Source organism: Pristiophorus japonicus, chromosome 1 (assembly GCF_044704955.1).
Source record: "Pristiophorus japonicus isolate sPriJap1 chromosome 1, sPriJap1.hap1, whole genome shotgun sequence".
Classification (NCBI taxonomy): domain Eukaryota; kingdom Metazoa; phylum Chordata; class Chondrichthyes; family Pristiophoridae; genus Pristiophorus; species Pristiophorus japonicus.
In genome coordinates this window covers 220,977,181-220,997,493 of record NC_091977.1, presented here as the reverse complement: position 1 = coordinate 220,997,493, position 20,313 = coordinate 220,977,181, and the positions used below count along the sequence as shown (strand labels likewise).

Genomic DNA, 20,313 nt, shown 5'->3' with positions numbered 1-20,313 from the left:
ATGTTGTCAGCTCCCAAATCCATACCCATCTTTCCTGCAACTCCATGTTTGAATCCCTCCAATCCGATGTCTGCCCCTGCCACAGTATGGCTCTCATTAAAGTCACAACTGATATCCTTTGTGATTGTGACAAAGTTAAGCTATCCTTCTCAACCTGTCTGCAGCCTTTGACACAGTTGACCACTTCATCTTCCTCCAACGCCTCCACCATTGTCCAGCCGAGTGGGACTGCACTCGCCTGGTTCCATTCTTATCTATCTAATCGTAGCCAGAGAATCACCTGCAATGTCTTCTCTTCCCACTCCCACATCGATATCTCTGATATCCCCCAAGGAACAATCCTTGGGACACCTCCTATTTCTTATCAAAATGCTGACCCTTGGTGACACCATCCGAAAACATTGCGTCAATTTTCACATGTACGTTAACAACACCCAGCTCTACCTCACCACCACTTCTCTCGACCCTCCACGGTCTCTAAATTGTCAGACTGCTTGTCTGACATCCAGTACTGGAGGAGCAAAAATGTTCTCCAATTAAATATTGGGAAGACCAAAGCAATTGTCATTAGTCCCCGCCAAAAACTCCATTCCCTAGCCACTGGCTCCATCCCTCTCCTTAGCATCTGTCTGAGGCTGAATCAGACTGTTCGCAACCTCGGTGTCATATTTGACCCCGAAATGAGCTTCCGCTCACACATCCGCAGCATAACGAAGACCGCCTATTTCCAACTCCGTAACATTGCCTATCTCTGCCCTTGCCTCAGCTCATCTGCTGCTGAAATTCTCGTCCAAGCCTTTGTTACCTCTAGACTTCATTATTTCAATGCACTCCTGGCTGGCCTTCCACATTCTACTCTATGTAAACTTTAGGTCATCCAAAACTTGGCTGCCCTTGTCCTAACTCGCACTAAGTCCCATTTACCCATCACCCCTGTGCTCGCTGACCTACATTGGCTCCCGGTTAAGCAACATCTTGATTTCAAAATTCTCATCCTTGTTTTATTGCACAGATTGTCAGCCTAGATTTTTGTGCTCAAGCCTTTGGAATGGGACTTGAACCCAGGAGTGTTATAAAACAAAAAATTGACACAGAGCCACATAAGAAGAAATTAGAGCAGATGCCCAAAAGTTTTATTCAAAGAGGTAGATTTTAAGGAGCGTCTTAAATGAGGAAATAGAGAGGTGGAAAGGTTTAGAGAGGGAGCTCCAGAGCTTAGGGCCGAGGCAGCTGAAGGCCCGACCACTGATGGTTGATAATTCTGCCCTCTTGAGCATCCCTGATTATAATCGCTCAACACTCCTGTGAAACACCTTGAGACGTTTTACTATGTTAAAGGCATTATATAAATACAAGTTGTTGTTGTTGAGTCAGAAGGTTATGGGTTCAAGTTCCACTCCACAGACTTGAGCACAAAAATCTAGGCTGACACTCTGCAGTACTGTCGGAGATGCCTTCTTTCGCATGAGGCATTAAACTGAGGCCCTGTCTACTCTCTCAAGTGAATGTAAAAGACTGCATGACACTATTTCGAATAGGAGCAGGGGATTATCCCCTGTGTCCTAGCCAATATTTATCCCTCAATCAACATCACCAAAAAACAGATGATCTGGTCATTATCACATTGCTGTTTGTGGGAGCTTGCTGTGTGCAAATTGACTGTCGCATTTCCTACATTACAATGTTGGGGAAGTCCAGAACCAGGGGTCACAGTCTAAGGATAAGGGGTAAACCATTTAGGACCGAGATGAGGAGAAACTTCTTCACTCAGAGAATTGTGAACCTGTGGAATTCTCTACCACAGAAAGTTGTTGAGGCCAGTTTGTTAGATATATTCAAAAGGGAGTTAGATGTGGCCCTTACAGCTAAAGGGATCAAGGGGTATGGAGAAAAAGCAGGAATAGGGTACTGAAATGCATGATCAGCCATGATCATATTGAATGGTGGTGCAGGCTCGAAGGGCCGAATGGCTTACGCCTGCACCTATTTTCTATGTTTTCTATGTGTATGTTTTCTACAACAGTGACTACACTTCAAAAGCCCTTCATTGATTGTAAAGCACTTTGAGACATCCTGAGGTTGTGAAAGGCGCAAGTCCTTTTTTTTAACCTGTCCTTCATAATGTCCTGTGCCTCTCATTTGCTCTGCCACCTGCACCTCCACTTCTTGGAGAGAAGATTTATTGGGCTGTAAATATAAATAAATGAGATTAGCTTTGGGATGGAAAAGTAGATAAAAGATACAATTGTGCCTTTCCCATTTTAAAGCTCATGCATGTAGCAACTAAACAGAACTATAGTATGATCCAAGCAGGTACAGGTATTGATTGCACAATTAATTATTCTACCACTTTTCTCATTTACTGTTAGACTCCAGTGCATTTTTAATGGGTAGTGTTCCCTTTCAATGAAGAGATTACAACTATGAATTTGTTAATGCAGCAATATAATTTGTTCATGCTACCCATCACCAACGTTCCTGCTAAGCTGCACGGCCAGGCAACGGTCTGGAGTCCCACGCAGGCCGCTCGCTGAATTTACATAGAAGAAACTGTCCATGCGCAAAAATTTTAATGGGCTGCGCAGCCAGTTAAAGGGACCGCGCACGTTAAAAAAAATTAGAGGGAACATTGGCTATCACAACACTTTTGTGCTAGTTTGACTGCCAACTGAGATGAAAGGTGTCATGGAATATGTGGGCTTCAGGAATAAGCAGTCTCTGGGGTCCATATTTTGTAAGTTTTACTGATTTGGGGCCAATTTAATAACATTCCTTTTGGCTGCTGTAACCAATGGAGATTTCACTTGGAGCTGTATTCTAGTTTATCCACCTAAGTCACACAACAGGGAATCAGATAGTATGAGGTTAATGGCAATTAGATCAACAACATATTGTAGTCAGAGAGGAATATTATAGCTTTTTAGTGTTTTTGCTTGTAGTTTCTTCAAGCACCCTCGTTTGTATGGTTTAGGTAGAAGCCATAATATACACGCTCAGCTTCAAAACAACTTGGTTGGTTCAGGCATGGAATCATCATTTATCTGGGAACCCTTCTTTGTATAATTTGACCACTATGATTGATGTTATGCATGCAACATGTTGTAACCAGCATTCTACCACCACCAGAGGGCGCATCTGTTGGAGTCCCAAGGGATCCCAGCATCCCTTGGGAGCACTGCATATAAGCAGGCCTCCCATGCGGTGCCAGCACTCTGGAGTCAGAATAAAGAGACTAAGATCACACTTACTCAAGTCTACAGTACTCAGTCACATTGCTTTATTTGAGACATAACAACTGGTGACGAGTAATAGATAACGAACCATCACGCGAAAATACAGAGAACTGTTGGTATCCTGGAGAAATTCTCAGAAGGTGATGATTGGGAAGCCTTCGTGGAGCAACTCGACCAATACTTCGTGGCCAACGAGCTGGAAGGGAATGAGAATGCTGCCAAACGAAGGGCGATCCTCCTCACCGTCTGCGGAGCAACACCCTATGGCCTCATGAAGAATCTTCTTGCTCCAGTGAAACCAACAACCAAATCGTATGAAGAACTGTGTACGCTGGTCCAGGAGCACCTAAATCCGAAGGAGAGCTTTCTGATGTCAAGGTATCGATTTTATACATGTCAGCAGTCTGAAGGCTAGGAAGTTGGTGAGCTACGTCACCGAACTAAGGCACCTTGCAGAAAATTGAGAATTTGGTGAATTCCTGGAGCAAATGCTGAGACTTATTTGTGCTTGGCATTGGCCACGAGGTTATCCTGCGCAAACTATTGACTGTTGAAACACCGAACCTGAGCAAAGCCATAACGATAGCCCAGGCATTTATGTCCACCAGCGATAACACCAAACAAATTTTGCAGCATGAAGATGCATCGGCAAATACTGTACACAAAGTAACGTCATTTTCAGGCAAAACGCACACGCCTGCAGCTGCAGGACCTCCGATGACTCAGAGTCCGCCATCAAGTGTGAATGCGAGGCAATTAACACCTTGTTGGCGCTGCGGAGGTGATCATCGAGCCCATCAATGACACTTCAAACACTATGCGTGCAAAGGCTGTGGAACAATGGGACACCTCCAGCGAATGTGCAGATGAGCTGCAAACCACCACGTTGCAGAGGAAGATCGATCCATGACGGATCAAACTGAACTAGAGACTCGAACCGAGGAGGCAGAAGTGTACGGGATACACACCTTCACCACAAAATATCCACCGATCATGTTAAAAGTTGAACAGAACGGAATTCCAGTATCCATGGAATTGGACACGGGTGCGAGTCAGTCTATCATGAACAAAAAGGCCTTCGTGAGGCTGTGGTGCAACAAGGCACAATGGTCCAAACTGAGCCCTATTCATACCAAGCTGAGAACTTACACTAAAGAGCTGATCCCTGTAATTGGCAGTGCAGCAGTAAAAGTCTCCTATGATAGAGCGGTGCACAAACTACCACTATGGATTGTACCAGGAGATGACCCCACACTGTTTGGCAGAAGCTGGCTGGGAAAAATCCACTTGAACTGGGACGACATCCGAGTGCTTTCGTCCATCGATGACGCCTCATGTGCCCAGGTTTTGAGCAAGTTCCCGTCATTGTTTGAGCCAGGCACCGGAAATTTCTCTTGGGCGAAGGTGCAATCCACTTGGTTCCCGGTACAGGACCCATCCACCACAAGGCACGTCCGGTGCCATACATGATGCGAGAGAAAATGGAGATCGAGCTGGACAGGCTGCAACGAGAGGGCAGCATCGTGCAGGTGGAGTTCAACGAGTGGGCCGTTCCGGTTCTCGAGGGCGATGGCATGGTCAGAATTTGTGGGGACTTTAAAGTAACGATTAACCGTTTTTCACTGCAGGACAGTACACGCTACCCAAGGCAGACAACCTATTTGCGACGCTGGCAGGAGGGAAGATGTTCACCGTTGGACGTAACCTCGGCCTACATGACGCAGGAGCTGGCAGAATTTTCAGAAGGCCTCACCTGAATCAACACGCAAAAAGGTCTGTTCATCGACAATAGATGCCCATTTGGGATTCGATCGGCTGCGGCTATTTTTCAAATGAACCTGGAGAGTCTGCTAAAGTCGGTTCTGCGCACCGTGGTTTTCCAGAACAACATATTGATCACAGGTCGGGACACCATCGAACACTTGCAGAACCTGGAAGAGGTTCTAAGTTGGCTAGATCGTGTGGGACTCAGGTTGAAACGCTCAGTGTGTTTTCCTGGCCCCAGAGGTCGAGGTCTTAGGGAGAAGAATCGCGGCAGATGGCAACAGACCCACCGACGCCAAGACAGAGGCCATCAAGAACACGCCGAGACTACAGAACGTGACGGAGCTCCGGTCATTCCTGGGACTCCTCAATTATTTTGGTAATTTCCTAACCGGGTTAAGCACCTTGCTAGGACCTCTACATGTGCTGCTAAGTAAGGGAGATGACTGGGTATGGGGGAAATCACAAGAGACTGCTTTTGAGAAAGCCAGAAATCTGTTATGTTCCAACAAACTGCTTGTTCTGTATGACCCATGTAAATGTTTAGTGCTAGCTTGCAATGTGTCTTCATACTGGGTCGGGTGTGTGTTTCAACAAGCAAACGAATCCGGTCGCTTATGTGTCCAGGAGTTTGTCCAAGGCCGAAAGGGCGTACAACATGATTGAAAAAGAATCTCTGGCATGCATTTACTGGGTGAAAAAAATGCACCAGTATCTGTTTGGGCTTTAGTTCGAGTTAGAAACTGACCATAAGCCACTCATATCGCTATTCTCAGAGAGCAAAGGTATTAATACCAATGCCTCTGCTTGCATCCAAAGATGGGCGCTCACGCTGTCTGCATATAACTATGTAATTCGCCACAGGCCAGGCACAGAGAACTGCGCTGATGCTCTCAGTCGGCTACCATTGCCCACCACTGGGGTGGAAATGGCACAGCCTGCAGACTTGCTCTTGGTGATGGATGCATTTGAAAATGAAAAGTCACCCGTTACGGCCCACCAGATCAGGACTTGGACCAGCCAGGATCCTTTACTGTCCCTTGTAAAAAAACTGTGTCCTCCATGGGAGCTGGTCCAGCGTCCCAGCGGAGATGCATGAAGAGATCAAACCATTCCAGTGGCGCAAAGACGAAATGTCCATACAGGCAGACTGTCTTTTGTGGGGTAATCGCATGGTTTTGCCTAAGAAAGGCAGGGAAACGTTCATACGCAACTTACGTGGTACCCACCCAGGCATAGTAATGATGAAAGCTATAGTCAGATCCCATGTGTGGTGGCCCACATTGATTCAGATTTGGAGTCTTGCGTGCGCCAATGCAACACTTGCTCTCAACTGAGCAATGCACCCAGGGAGGCACTGCTAAGTTTGTGGTCATGGCCCTCCAAACCGTAGTCAAGGATCTTAGCTGGCCCGTTTCTAGGCAAAATGTTTTTGATTATTGTGGATACTTATTTAAAATGGATTGAGTGTGTAATAATGTCTGTAAGCACGTCCACTGCCACCATCGAAAGCCTACGAGCCATGTTTGCTATGCACGGCCTGCCTGATGTCCTTGTCAGCGACAATGGGCCGTGTTTCGCCAGTGCTGAATTGAAGGAATTCATGACCCGCAATGGGATCAATCATGTTACATCTGCCCCGTTCAAGCCCGTATCTAACGACCAGGTAAAACGGGCAGTCCAAACCATCAAGCAAAGCTTGAAACATGTGTCGGAAGGTTCCCTGCAGACTCGCCTGTCCCGAGTCCTGCTCAGCTACCGCATAAGACCCCACTTGCTTACCAGGGTTCCCCCTGCCGAACTGTTCATGAAAAGGGCACTCAAAACAAGGCTCCCTCTAGTTCACCCTGATCTCCATGATCATGTCGAGGGCAGGCGGCATCAACAAAGCATATACCGTGATCGCGCAAATTTGTCCCGCGATATTGAAGTCAATGACCCTGTATTTGTACTCTACTATGGGCATGGTCCCAAGTAGCTTGCTGGCACTGTCGTAGCCAAAGAAGGGAGTAGGGTGTTTGAGGTCAGAATTGCAACTGGACTAACTTGCAGAAAGCATTTGGACCAAACCAAACTGCGATTCACAGAAAGCCACGAGCAATCCTCCGATACATACACTAGTGGCAACCGACATCACGGTTGACCACGAAGCTGAACTCATCATCCCCAGCAGCCCAGCAAGGCCAGCTGCGCAGCAGCCCAGCGAAGGCCCAACCAACTCACCTGCACCTGTGTTTGTACTGAGATGATCGACTAAGGAGCGGAAAGCCCCAGATCGTCTCACCCTGTAAATAAGTGTACTATTGACTTTGGGGGAAAGCGATGCAACACGTTGTAACCAGCATTCTACCGCCACCAGAGGGCACATCTGTTGGAGTCCCAAGGGATCCCAGCATCCCTTGGGAGCACTGCATATAAACAGGCCTCCTATGCTGTGCCAGCACCCTGGAGTCAGAATAAGGTCGCACTTACGCCTACAGTACTCAGTCACATTGCTTTATTTGAGACATAACAATTGAAATGTAGGGGAGGGGGTACGGGCAAAGAGAATGTACAGATGATGTACAATTTATTCATCAATAGTGCTGATTATGGCTATTGCTCCCACAATTTTGCCTCAATCTTCTCCAGGATTGTCTTGTCAATCTCCTAATGTCAAAAGATGAGGCTGGTTTTATCTCTAAATTTCTGCATTGATAGTCACCCTAAAATATAAAAGACAACATGCAACAAGTATTTGTTTTGGAGAGGAGATTAATGAAGTCTATGTTGTACAAAAGTGACAATTCTGTCATAACCAGCAATTCTAATTCCAGGTGTTCTGCAGTTTGAGTATTGTGGATCTTTATTGTGTACACGCAGCATAATAGAGAGGATCCAATGCCTGGACCATTCCGGAGGCTACTTGCAGTACTCCCTTGAGATTGTCGGTCAGTTCACTGTTGTGTGCTGCATGCTGCATAACTTAGCCTGCATGAGGCAGCAGCAGCTGGTAGTAGAAGACACACCTAAGGTGAGAGTGGCTGATGATGAGGAGGAAGATGCAGATGACGACGATGAGGACGAGGAAGCTGGAGCACAACGGCAGAGGAGGGCGGGCCGTCGTGCCCCTTTAACGATTGCTCAAGTCTTGTGCCAGCAGCTCATCCACGAACACTTTGCTGCCTGAAGGCTTAGCGATAACTATTCCAAATGGACCATGTTTACTGTTTGGACCTGTTCCTTAATGTGTTGTGTTAATGGAACAAATAATGGAAATTATTCTTCTTTACTTCAAAAAATTGTGTTAATAATGGAACAAATAATGGAAATGATTCAGTTATAATTTAAAATATATTTTATTCAAAAGTTTAACAAACATTTGTTTGTATTTAACTTTAATAAAAATATTCTTGTATCAAACTTTAAAGTTTTCAGTTAAGATCACTTACAAACTTTAAGATCACTTACAAACTTTTAAACTTGTAAATTTACATAACTTACAAAAAACTTTTAATTTTAGAACAGTTACAACAGTAACAATAATAATAACAACAACAACAGCAAAGAAAGGCTGCACCCATCTCTCCTCCACCTTATTCTAAGACCGCCCGCTGCGCTTGGTCTTGTTGACTCCACCCCTGCCCGCAGGCGATGACGCAGCGTTTCTCGGGTTGGTACCAAGCTTATTCTTTCAAACATCGCGGGTAATGCGCACTTCTCAATGGGAGGCGTGGGCACGCGGTAATGTGGAAGGCCCGGCTTGGGCCTCCTCAGAGGCTGGTCTGGGGATTGGAGTGGAAGTAGCAGTTGATTCTGTCAATGAGCACAGGGTCTGCGCGCATTCCCTTATTGCAGCAGCTAACTCAGACATTCGCTCCCTCATGTGCCCTGACAGTGTCTCAATGACCTCCAACATTCCCTCCCTCATGTGCACCGACATTGTATCAGCTGCCTGCGACATTCCTCCCTCATGTTAAATAAGAACATGAGAAATAGCAGCAGGAGTAGACCATATGGCCCCTCGAGCCTGCTCCGCCATTTAATACGATCATGGCTGATCCGATCATGGACTCGGGTCCACTTCCCTGCCCGCTCCTCATAACCTCTTATTCCCTTATCGGTTAAGAAACTGTCTATTTCTGCCTTAAATTTATTCAATGACCCACAGCTCTCTGAGGCAGCGAATTCCACAGATTTACAACCCTCTGAGAGAAAAAAATTCCTCCTCATCTCAGTTTTAAATGGACAGCCCCTTATTCTAAGATTATGCCCCCTAGTTCTAGTCCCCTATCAATGGAATCATCCTCTCTGCATCGACCTTGTCAAGCCCCCTCATAATCGTATACGTTTTGATAAGATCACCTCTCATTCTTCTGAATTCCAATGAGTAGAGGCCCAACCGACTCAACTTTTCCTCATAAGTCAACCCCCTCATCTCCGGAATCAACCTAGTGAACCTGCTCTGAACTGCCTCCAAAGCAAGTATATCCTTTCGTAAATATGGAAACCAAAATTGTATGCAGTATTCTAGGTGTGGCCTCACCAATACCCTGCATAACTGTAGCAAGACTTCCCTGCTTTTATGCTCCATCCCCTTTGCAATAAAGGCCAAGATTCCATTGGCCCTCCTGATCACTTGCTGTACCTGCATACTATCCTTTTGTGTTTCATGCACAAGTACCTCCAGATTCCGCTGTACTGCAGCACTTTGCAATTTTTCTCCGTTTAAATAATAACTTGCTCTTCGATTTTTTTTCTGCCAAAGTGCATAACCTCACACCTTCTAACATTATACTCCATCTGCCAAGTTTTTGCCCACTCACTTAGCCTGTCTATGTCCTTTTGCAATTTTTTAATGTCCTCACGTATTGCTTTTCCTCCCATCTTTGTATCGTTCGCAAACTTGCCTACGTTACACTCAGTCCCTTCATCCAAGTCGTTAATATAGATTGTAAATAGTTGGGATCCCAGCACTGATCCCTGTGGCACCCCACTAGTTACTGATTGCCAACCCAAGAATGAACCATTTATCGCGACTCTCTGTTTTCTGTTAGTTCGCCAATCCTCGATCCATGCCAGTATATTACCCCCAACCCCGTGAACTTTTATCTTGTGCAGTAACCTTTTATGTGGCACCTTGTCAAATGCCTTCTGGAAGTCCATATACATCACATCCACTGGTTCGTATTTATCCACCATGTTTGTTACATCGTCAAAAAATTCCAGCAAATTTGGCAAACATGACTTCTCCTTCATAAATCCATGCTGACCCTGACTGAATTATGCTTTTCCAAATGTCCTGCTATTGCTTCTTTAATAATGGACTCCAGCATTTCCCGGACAGTGTTCCCATTTCTTGTGAGAGTGTTGTTACTTCTCCCGACTGTTCCAATACTGCATCACTCATCCCACTGATGGTATCCAGACGTGATCGTGTAAGGTCAATGTCCTCCACACTCATTGCCATCATCTGAACCACATCTGTTCGATCCTGCACTTCAGGAGAGTGCTGTTGAGCTCTCCTTCCCCTCCTCCCCCTGGGTGGCTCGCTGCATCCCACTGGGACCCGCAGCCTTGGACGGTGGTGCTCTGGGTATGCCTCACTGTGAGGAGCCTTGGACTGTGACAAACCATGGAATGTCCCACCAACACTCGTACCACTCAGGAAAGGGCCTGGCCCCTCAATGGGCAGCATATGCACCTCCTCTAGAGTGAGTACAACAGTGTGGGCTTCATCCATCGCCTCCCCCTCCCCCTCACCACCATGCTCTTGGTCTGGAAGGTGGGATTGGAAGATGGCTCCAGGGTGACAAAGGCTGGGAACTCAACATCCAGGGGTATTCAATATTCAGGAAGGATAGACAGAAAGGAAAAGGAGTTGGGGTAGCGTTGCTGGTTAAAGAGGAGATTAATGCAATAGTATGGAAGGACATTAGCTTGGATGATGTGGAATCTGTATGGGTAGAGCTGTGGAACACTAAAGGGCAGAAAATGCTCGTGGGAGTTGTGTACAGACCACCAAACAGTGGTAGTGAGGATGGGGATGGCATCAAACAGGAAATTAGGGATGCGTGCAATAAAGGTACAGCAGTTATCATGGGTGACTTTAATCTACATATAGATTGGGCTAACCAAACTGGTAGCAATACGGTGGAGGAGGATTTCCTTGAGTGTATAAGGGATGGTTTTTTAGACCAATATGTCGAGGAACCAACTAGAGAGCTGGCCATTCTAGACTGGGCATTGTGTAACGAGAGAGGATTAATTAGCAATCTGGTTGTGTGAGGCCCCTTGGGGAAGAGTGACCATAATATGGTACAATTCTTCATTAAGATGGAGAGTGACACAGTTAATTTAGAGACTAGGGTCCTGAACTTAAAGAAAGGTAACTTCGATGATATGAGACTTAAATTGGCTAGGATAGACTGGTGAATGATACTCAAAGTGTTGACGGTGGATAGGCAATGGCAGACATTTAAAGATCACATGGATGAACTTCAACAATTGTACATCCCTGTCTGGGGTAAAAATAAAATGGGGAAGGTGGCTCAACCATGGCTAACACGGGAAATTAGGGCTAGTGTTAAATCCAAGGAAGAGACATTTAAATTGGCCAGAAAAAGCAGCAAACCTGAGGACTGGGAGAAATTTAGAATTCAGGAGAGGAGCACAAAGGGTTTAATTAGGAGGGGAAAAATAGAATATGAGAGTAAGCTTGCAGTGAACATAAAAACTGACTGTAAAAGCTTCTATAGATATGTGAAGAGAAAAAGATTAGTGAAGACAAATGTAGATCCCTTGCAGTCAGAATCAGGTGAATTTATAATGTGGAACAAAGAAATGGCAGACCAACTGAACAAATACTTTGGTTCTGTCTTCACTAAGGAAGACACAAATAACCTTCCGGAAATACTAGGGGACCGAGGGTCTAGCAAGAAGGAGGAACTGAAGGAAATCCTTCTTAGGAAATTGTGTTAGGGAAATTGATGGGATTGAAGGCCGATAAATCCCCAAGGCCTGATAGTCTGCATCCCAGAGTACTTAAGGAAGTGGCTCTAGAAATAGTGGATGCATTGGTGATCATTTTCCAACATTCTATAGACTCTGGATCAATTCCTATGGATTGGAGGGTAGCTAATGTAACCCCACTTTTTAAAAAAAGGAGGGAGAGAGAAAGCAGGGAATTATAGACCGGTTAGCCTGACATCAGGAGTGGACAAAATGTTGGAATCAATTATTAAAGATGTAGTAGCAGCGCATTTGGAAAGTAGTAACAGGATCGGTCCAAGTCAGCATGGATTTATGAAAGGGAAATCATGCTTGACAAATCTTCTAGAATTTTTTGAGGATGTAACTAGTAGAGTAGACAAGGGAGAACCAGTGAATGTGTTGTATTTGGGCTTTCAAAAGGCTTTTGACAAGGTCCCACACAAGAGATTAGTGTCCAAAATTAAAGCACATGGTATTGCGGGTAATGTATTGATCTGGATAGAGAACTGGTTGGCAGACAGGAAGCAAAGAATAGGAATAAACGGGTCCTTTTCAGAATGGCAGACAGTGACTAGTGGAGTACCGCAAGGTTCAGTGCCGGGAGCCCAGCTATTTACAATATACATTAATGATTTAGATGAAGGAATTGAATGTAATATCTCCAAGTTTGCAGATGACACTAAGCTGGGTGGCAGTGTGAGCTGTGAGGAGGATGCTAAGAGGCTGCAGGGTGACTTGGACAGGTTAAGTGAGTGGACAAATGCATGGCAGGATGCAGTCTAATGCAGATAAATGTGAGGTTATCCACTTTGGTGGCAAAAACAGGAAGGAAGAATATTATCTGAATGGTGACAGATTTGGAAAAGGGACGATGCAGCGAGACCTGGGTATCATGGTACATCAGTCATTGAAAGTAGGCATGCAGGTACAGCAGGCGGTGAAGAAGGCAAATGGCATGTTGGCCTTCATAGCGAGAGGATTTGAGTATAGGAGCAGAGAGGTCTTACTTTAGTTGTACAGGGCCTTGGTGAGGCCACACCTTGAATATTGTGTACAGTTTTGGTCTCCTAGCCTGAGGAAGAACATTCTTGCTATTGAGGGAGTGCAGCGAAGGTTCACCAGACTGATTCCCAGGATGGCAGGACTGACATATGAAGACTGTTCAGAAAGAATGTTCCCGATGTTGGGGAAGTCCAGAACCAGGGATCACAGTCTAAGGATAAGGAGTAAGTCATTTAGGACCAAGATGAGGAGAAACATTGACACAGAGAATTGTGAACCTGTGGAATTCTCTACCACAGAAAGTTTTGAGGCCAGTTCGTTGGATATATTCAAAAGGGAGTTAGATGTGACCCTTACGGCTAAAGGGATCAAGGGGTATGGAGAGAAAGCAGGGAATGGAGTACTGAAGTTGCATGATCAGCCATGATCATATTGAATGATGGTACAGGCTCGAAGGGCCGAATGGCCTACTCCTGCACGTATTTTCTATGTTTCTATGTTCTCTTCTTCAGGCTCATCTGCGTCTGAATTATCTTCTGCATTGGCTTCAGCAGAACATAGAAATGGTTAGCAGCAGAGAAGGGGACAGGGTGGCAGAAAGTGATAGGCCGAATAACTACAGGCCTGTCAGCCTAACCTCAATGGTGGGAAAGTTATTGGAAAAAATCCTGAAAGACAGGATAAATCTACATTTGGAAAGGCAAGGTTTAATTATGGACAATCAGCACGGTTTTATTAAAGGAAGATCGTGTTTGACTAACCTGATTGAATATTTTGAGGAGGTAACCAGGAGGGTCGATGAGGGTAGTGCATACGATGTAGTGTATATGGACTTTAGCAAAGCTTTTGATAAGGTCCCACATGGTAGATTGGTCACGCAGGTTAAAGCCCATGGGATCCAGGGCAAAGTGGCAAGTTGGATCCAAAATTGGCTCAGAGGTAGGAAGCAAAGGGTAATGGTTAATGGATGTTTTTGTGACTGGAAGGATGTTTCCAGTGAGGTTCTGCAGAGCTCAGTCTGGGTCTAGATTTGAATATAGGGAGTATGATTCAGAAGTTTGCAGATGAAACTAAAATTGACTGTGTGGTTGATAATGAAGAGGAAAGACATAGACTGCAGGAGGATATCAATCTACTGGTCAGGTGGGCAGAGCAGCGGCAAATGGAATTTAATTTGGAGAAGTGTAAGGTAATGCACTTTGGGAGGACATTTAAGGAAAGGGTATACACATTAAGCGGTAGGCCACTTAAAAATGTAGATGAACAAAGGGACCTTGGAATGCTTGTCCACAGATCCCTGAAAGTAGCAGCCAGTTAGATAAGCTGGTTAAGAAGGCCTACGGAATGCTTACCTTTATTGGCCAAGGCATAGAATACAAGAGAAGGGAGGTTATGCTTAAATTGTATAATACTCTGGTTAGGCCCACAGCTGGAGTAATGCGTGCAGTTCTGGTCGCCGTATTATAGGAAGGACGTGATTGCACTAGAGAGGATGCAGAGGAGATTTACTCGGATGCTGCCTGGAATGGAGAAACTTAGCTATGAGGACTGATTGGATAGGCTGGGTTTGTTCTTATTGGAACAGAGGAGGCTGAGAGGAGACCTCATTGAGGTGTACAACATTTTGAGGGGCCTGAATATAATGGATCGCAAGGGCCTATTTCCCTTGGTGAAGTGGTCAATTACGAGGAGGCATAGTTTTAAAGTGGTTGGTGGAAGGTTCAGAGGGGATTTGAGGGGGGGCTTCTTCACGCAGGGGTAGTGGGGGTCTGGAACTCACTGCCTGGATGGGTGGTGCATGCAGAAACCCTCACCACATTTAAAAGGTGCTTGGATGGGCACTTGAAGTGCCGCAACCTGCAGGGTTACGGACCTAGATCTAGGTAAGTGGGATTAGACTGGATAACCTCTTGTTGTCTGCCGCAGATATGATGGTAAGTACTGCAGGGAATCGAATCTCATGGACTAGTTTTGTTCACCTGAATGGGTCGGAGAGGAATTTTCCCAGATTTTTTCCCCCCAATTGGTCTGGGTTTTTATCTCTTTTTTTTCCTATCCCAGGAGATCACATGGCTTTGGTTGGGGTGGAGTGTAGAATGTTTCGGTGCAAGGGGTGTCACAGTTATGTGGGGCAGACTGGTTGGGCTGGGTGCTCTTTACCTTTCCGCCATTGTTCATTGTTCATAGGTTTATATGTAACCTTCAGGACTGCTGACTAAGGGCCATGTGGCTCTTTGTCGGCCGGCGCGGACACGATGGGCCAAAATGGCCTCCTTCTGTGCTGTAGATTTCTATGTTTCTATGAGTAGGCACACACAGCGCAGGAAAGAGCACAATGAATGATAGCACATTGCATCAACTGAAGCGTACTGATGGAGACATCCCCATGAACCGAAGCATGGCTAGCCCACGCAGTACTTAACATTTAGGAAAGCCAGACTGTGGAATTTGCAGGACTTACCCTCTCCCTCGAATGTAGACCCAGCTTGTACAGTGGTGGTTGCTTTTCTCCAGGCAGGACCCATCAAAGCAGCAACCCTATCTTCCAAGGGTGTCAGTGGGTGCAGATTTGCCGGGCCTCCTCCTGTTCAAGTTCTTTCTCTTTTGTTGTGTGCCACCTTCCTCTGCAAAGATGAAAATATAACTTTTTAGAGAGGGTGTGTTTCTGCTAGGTGGGACATATACAGATGATCACATTTACAATTGCAATTCCAGTGAATAAGTGAAAATATTACTTACACTAACTACTTGACCAAGGTCCTGCCACTTCTTTTTGCACCGGCCTCCAGACCTCTGGGTGGTCACCATTGTACAGTAATCTTCTGCAAGTTGGTTCCAGCGTTTCTTCATACGTTTTGGTGAAACTTTTATGTGATCTCTGCTGGTGTCCCGCTCGTGCCATTTGGCCTCAATTATAGTAACCAGTTTCTCCACTTCATCCTGTAAGAAATTCTTGGTCCTTGAGCCACGTTGCATCTTGTACTGCAGCTCCGATTTTTCAAATGAGAATTAATGTTCTCACACACAACTGGCTCTTTAAAAATGGCTGAATGCAGACCGGGAGATGTACTGGGCATGCGCGCCCAAAGCAATCACATCAAAAACTTCCTTTTTTTGTGCATGCGCAAAAGAGGCAGCATTGTTTATTCGGCGCAGACATTAGGCTCCACCCCCCAAAGCTAAAGGACAGGCTGCGCGGCGCGAATTTCAAAAAATAGACCGGGGAAACTTGCTAGTTATTATTTTGGAGTAGTTGGAGCCAAAAAACGGCATTGGGGAAAGTTGAGCCCATAAAGTTAGTCGCGTGTACAGTTTATTTTTGTACTTAAACATTTATTTTCCCTTGGCTATGAATTTGCTTATTTTCCATCAAACCTTTTATGATTACATGCCAGTCTAATTTCTTGGTGATCTAAGGAGACTCGTAACATGTGTACCGCCATTTGTTTATTTTTGATAAACATACAGATCAAGTTTGAATAATTCAAATTTTAGTGGCCTGAATAAGAACTCTGAATGCTTATCCCAAACTGAAGCTACCAGCATCTAGGTTAATTTCTATTGAGGAACAGATAGAGGGTGCATTGTCGGAATAAGTGACAGCTTATCTACCAAAGTCCTTGTTACCCGTGAGTGATAAAGCTCACAGCTTATAAAGCCCTTGTTCAGGAAGGCATGAATCATTTCTCACCATCTTTTGGTTAAAATGTGGCAATATATATATATTTTTTTTTAAGTTGCTTTCAGTTATTATGTAGAAGCACTTGTATGTTCAAGATAGTTAAGCTTCTTTATAATATTGTGAGGATGCTTTTTTTGTCAATTGAAAAGCTTTTAAGAGCTACATTTTATCCAGGAATGTTCTCCCATGTGTGAAATTAAAACAATGATCCCATGGGTGCTCCGATTGTACCTTTACTATAAATTCTGCTATACGAGCAATTACTTACTAGATTGCAGTTACCATCTTTAAATGGAGATATATGCAGCTGTAGATTTCTGTTGTAGTTAATAGCTGAAGTTTGCTGTTATATTTTTGCCAGTGGCACAAGTTATGAAAACAAGGTTATTCTGCCTGTTTCAGAGTCTCTCAGAAGCAAAGATGGAACTAAGGAGAAAAGATCAATCTTTACGTCAGCTGAACAAAAACCTAGCCCAGCTGGAGCAGGACAAGCGTCAACTTGTGGAGAGCATCCAAGATGCAGAAAATGCCCTCTGCAAGGCAGCAAAGTGAGCATGGGGCTTTGGGGGCCATACTTAAAACAAGCTAGGATCAATTCAGGTACTCAGAAGGGTTTTTAATAGAAAATAATTGGGGAAAAGTTCAAAAACAAATGGCAGAATCTACCTCTGAGAATTATAAGGTCAATCATTCTCTCTTCTGAAAGGATTTCTGAAACTACAAACTTACAACAATATAAACTTTAAAAATAAACTTATTTGTTGAGCCAAATAGTGATAATTTAGTGATAGTGGTACTTTAATGTCTCTACATATTACCATCACCAATAATGTCCTTTTATATGTTAAAATACAAGGGGGTTGTTTTTCACTTCCTTCGTCTGGAATTAACAGGGCGGCAATGGCCTCAGAATGTAGCCAGTTGCCTTACTCCATCGTTAAGATGAGCAATGGGGCTCCCTATTGAAAGGGCCCTACTGTCTGGTGTCCAAAGTGCCTGCTTGATTCAGGTGATAGGCCCCTTTTAATATGGTGTAAATAGGACCCCGATTGCCACTTTAGGTTGGAAGTGGTCTGAGCCTAACTGTGCTCACTCCGATAAGTTCCATGGGTGATGAAATTAAAGAGGCCCCAAAGGTAAGTGTCAAATTATTTTGTGTTCCTTGGAGGAGCACGAGTGCAACCCCAGCGCCCACAAATGTAATGTGAGCCATTGCCACCCGTCTTGAGGCCTCAATCCAACTAGCTGCATTGGGGATAACATTCCTGCTAAGCTGTGCTGCTGCACATTGGTCTGGAGGTCCTGCGCAGGCCGCTCACCAGCATTTCAAAGCAAGAAACCGTGAAAATTTGAATGGGCCATGCAGCTCATTAAAGGGACAGTACATCAAAAAGAATTTGCAGGGAACATTGATTGGGTTTGTCTATTTTGGAACCCCACAGCTTCCCAGGCAAATTTAAATTGAACATTGGGTGATGTATCCATATTGGAAGGAACATTTAATATTCATCCACATTTCTCTTCCGAGCAAAAAGTAAATCTTAACAAGATATTTTAGTGTAATTGGGTATTGTGGGGTTGCTTTTAAAAGATGTGTGGATCTGATTTGTATAGATTAATATATACAAAGGATGCAGATGATAAATAAGATCTTCTCACTGTTGAATAGATGTTCAGTATTTTCCACACAGTAGGGTTTCTGTTAAATTATTAGATATTACTCACAAGAAATTAAATTTTTGCTATCAGCTCATCATACACTTTGGTTGAAAGATTTTTTTTTAAAAATTCATTCAAGGGATGTGAGCGTCACTGGCAAGGTCGGCATTTATTGCCCATCCTTAATTGCCCTTGAGAAGATGATGTAGAGTCACCTTCTGAACCGCTGCAGTCCTTGTGAAGCTACTCCCACAGTGCTGACTTTGTCGTAACGATTCGTTACAACTGAGTAGCTTTGCTAGGCCATTTCAGAGGGCAATTAAGAGTCAACCACATTGTTGTGGATTTGCAGTCACATATAGGCCAGACCAGGTAAGGATGTCAGATTTCCTTCCCTAAAGTTCAACACATTACATTGTGTACTCCTCTTAAAATGTAAGAGTTGAATATAGTGTCAGCTTGGCTCAGTTGATAGTATCTCACCTTTCAGCCTGACATTCTTGATTGAAGCCCCACTCAAGACTTGAGCATATATTGTAGGCTGATACTCCAGTGCAGTACTGAGGGAGGTGCTGTCCTTTAAACTAAGGCCCGCTTGCTTGTTATAATGATTTCTGTGGATGCTAAGGATTCCATGGAGTTATTTGAAGAGAACAGGAGTCCTGGCTGATACTAACTGATCATTCTTCTCATTGCTGCTTAGGGAACCCTGTCACATTAACCTACGTATCAACAGTTGCTGCACATAATAGTAGTTAATGGTTTGCAGAGTTATGAGGTACTATGTAAATTCAAGTCAGTCCTTTTTTTTAGAATTTCAGGCATTTTAGTACATGGATGTTTTCGAAAATCTACATTATCCAGGCCGTAACTTCGTAACTGCTGGGATTTCTGGTTTTTAAATATACTTAAGTCTTATCCTACCAAACTATACTAAATTTAGCCTTATGATGGACTACAATGTTTTATAATGATACACAATTGCAACTCATCTCTTATCCACTCTAATGCACAAAGCTCTACTATTTTTCCCTAGCTTTAATAGTAGACCATTTTTTCAAGATTAGATATAGTTGCTGTTTTAAGATGTTTGTGTTATGAGCTACTTATTATTCTGAAGGAATGACAAAGTTAAGATTTTTTTCTATCTTTCATGTTTATACCAAATCTGTTTTTTTCCCTCCATACAGAGACAGAGAACACTTGGTTAGTTACCTGAAAGGTGTGGATGTCGCCTTTCAGCAGGTAGTGTAAATGTATTTTGAAATTATTACTAACAATGTGAATATTGTGTGCCATCTACAAAGTGAACATACACATGTGGGGAAAAGAATACTTTGCTCCTTTAAAAAATAATTATCAACATCATGTGTTAAATCTGCATTTCATCGAACTGTTTCATGAGATTTATTTTTAACAGTTCTTTTATATCTAGGACCTGGGTTTATATCCAACATAGCCAGCCTATATGGCTTCAATAGTAGACCTTAACCTATATTCAAAAGCACCCATGCTTCACTCGTGCACTTTTGTTTCCCACATCATATATCCTTACGGCTGTTCTGAGGCCAATTAGCACCAAATTAAGGTCTCTCTTCTCTCGACTATTAAGAGTCCTAAGGGAAATGATTTTGGGCAGTCTCGGCTCAATTGCTTATGGATGTGAATCCACCGTATGAAACTTCCCATAATTTGGAACTAATTAGCCTCAGAACGGCTATAAGAGTAAATGGTGTGGGAAATAGAAATGTCACACTAGTGCAGTAAGGGGTACTCTTCTGAGTTTGGGTTAAGCCTGTTATTGGAACAGTATAGGTTTGTGTGAAACATACATTGGAAGTACTTGATATTGTTGCTAACTGCATAGTAGAAAAATGTTCCGTTCTGTAACTGTGCAAGCCTGTGCCTTGATGTTGGAAAGTTCATAAAGAAGGAGACTAGGCCAAATAATTGAATATTTTTAAGAGTTTACTTAGATTTGACTTCAGAGTCATCATATGA

General features: G+C 44.0%; 1 protein-coding gene across 6 annotated transcripts in view; it reads left to right on the top strand.

The window, feature by feature from the left end:
• Window positions 1–20,313, top strand: part of LOC139268435 (coiled-coil domain-containing protein 171-like) — a 413,113-nt gene that overhangs the window by 292,607 nt on the left and 100,193 nt on the right. For all 6 annotated transcript variants that reach the window (XM_070886604.1, XM_070886612.1, XM_070886596.1 and 3 more), the window contains exons 21-22: window positions 17,056–17,201; window positions 19,503–19,557. In XM_070886604.1, the coding sequence (XP_070742705.1) occupies window positions 17,056–17,201; window positions 19,503–19,557 (201 nt within the window). The remainder of the gene's footprint in view (window positions 1–17,055; window positions 17,202–19,502; window positions 19,558–20,313) is intronic.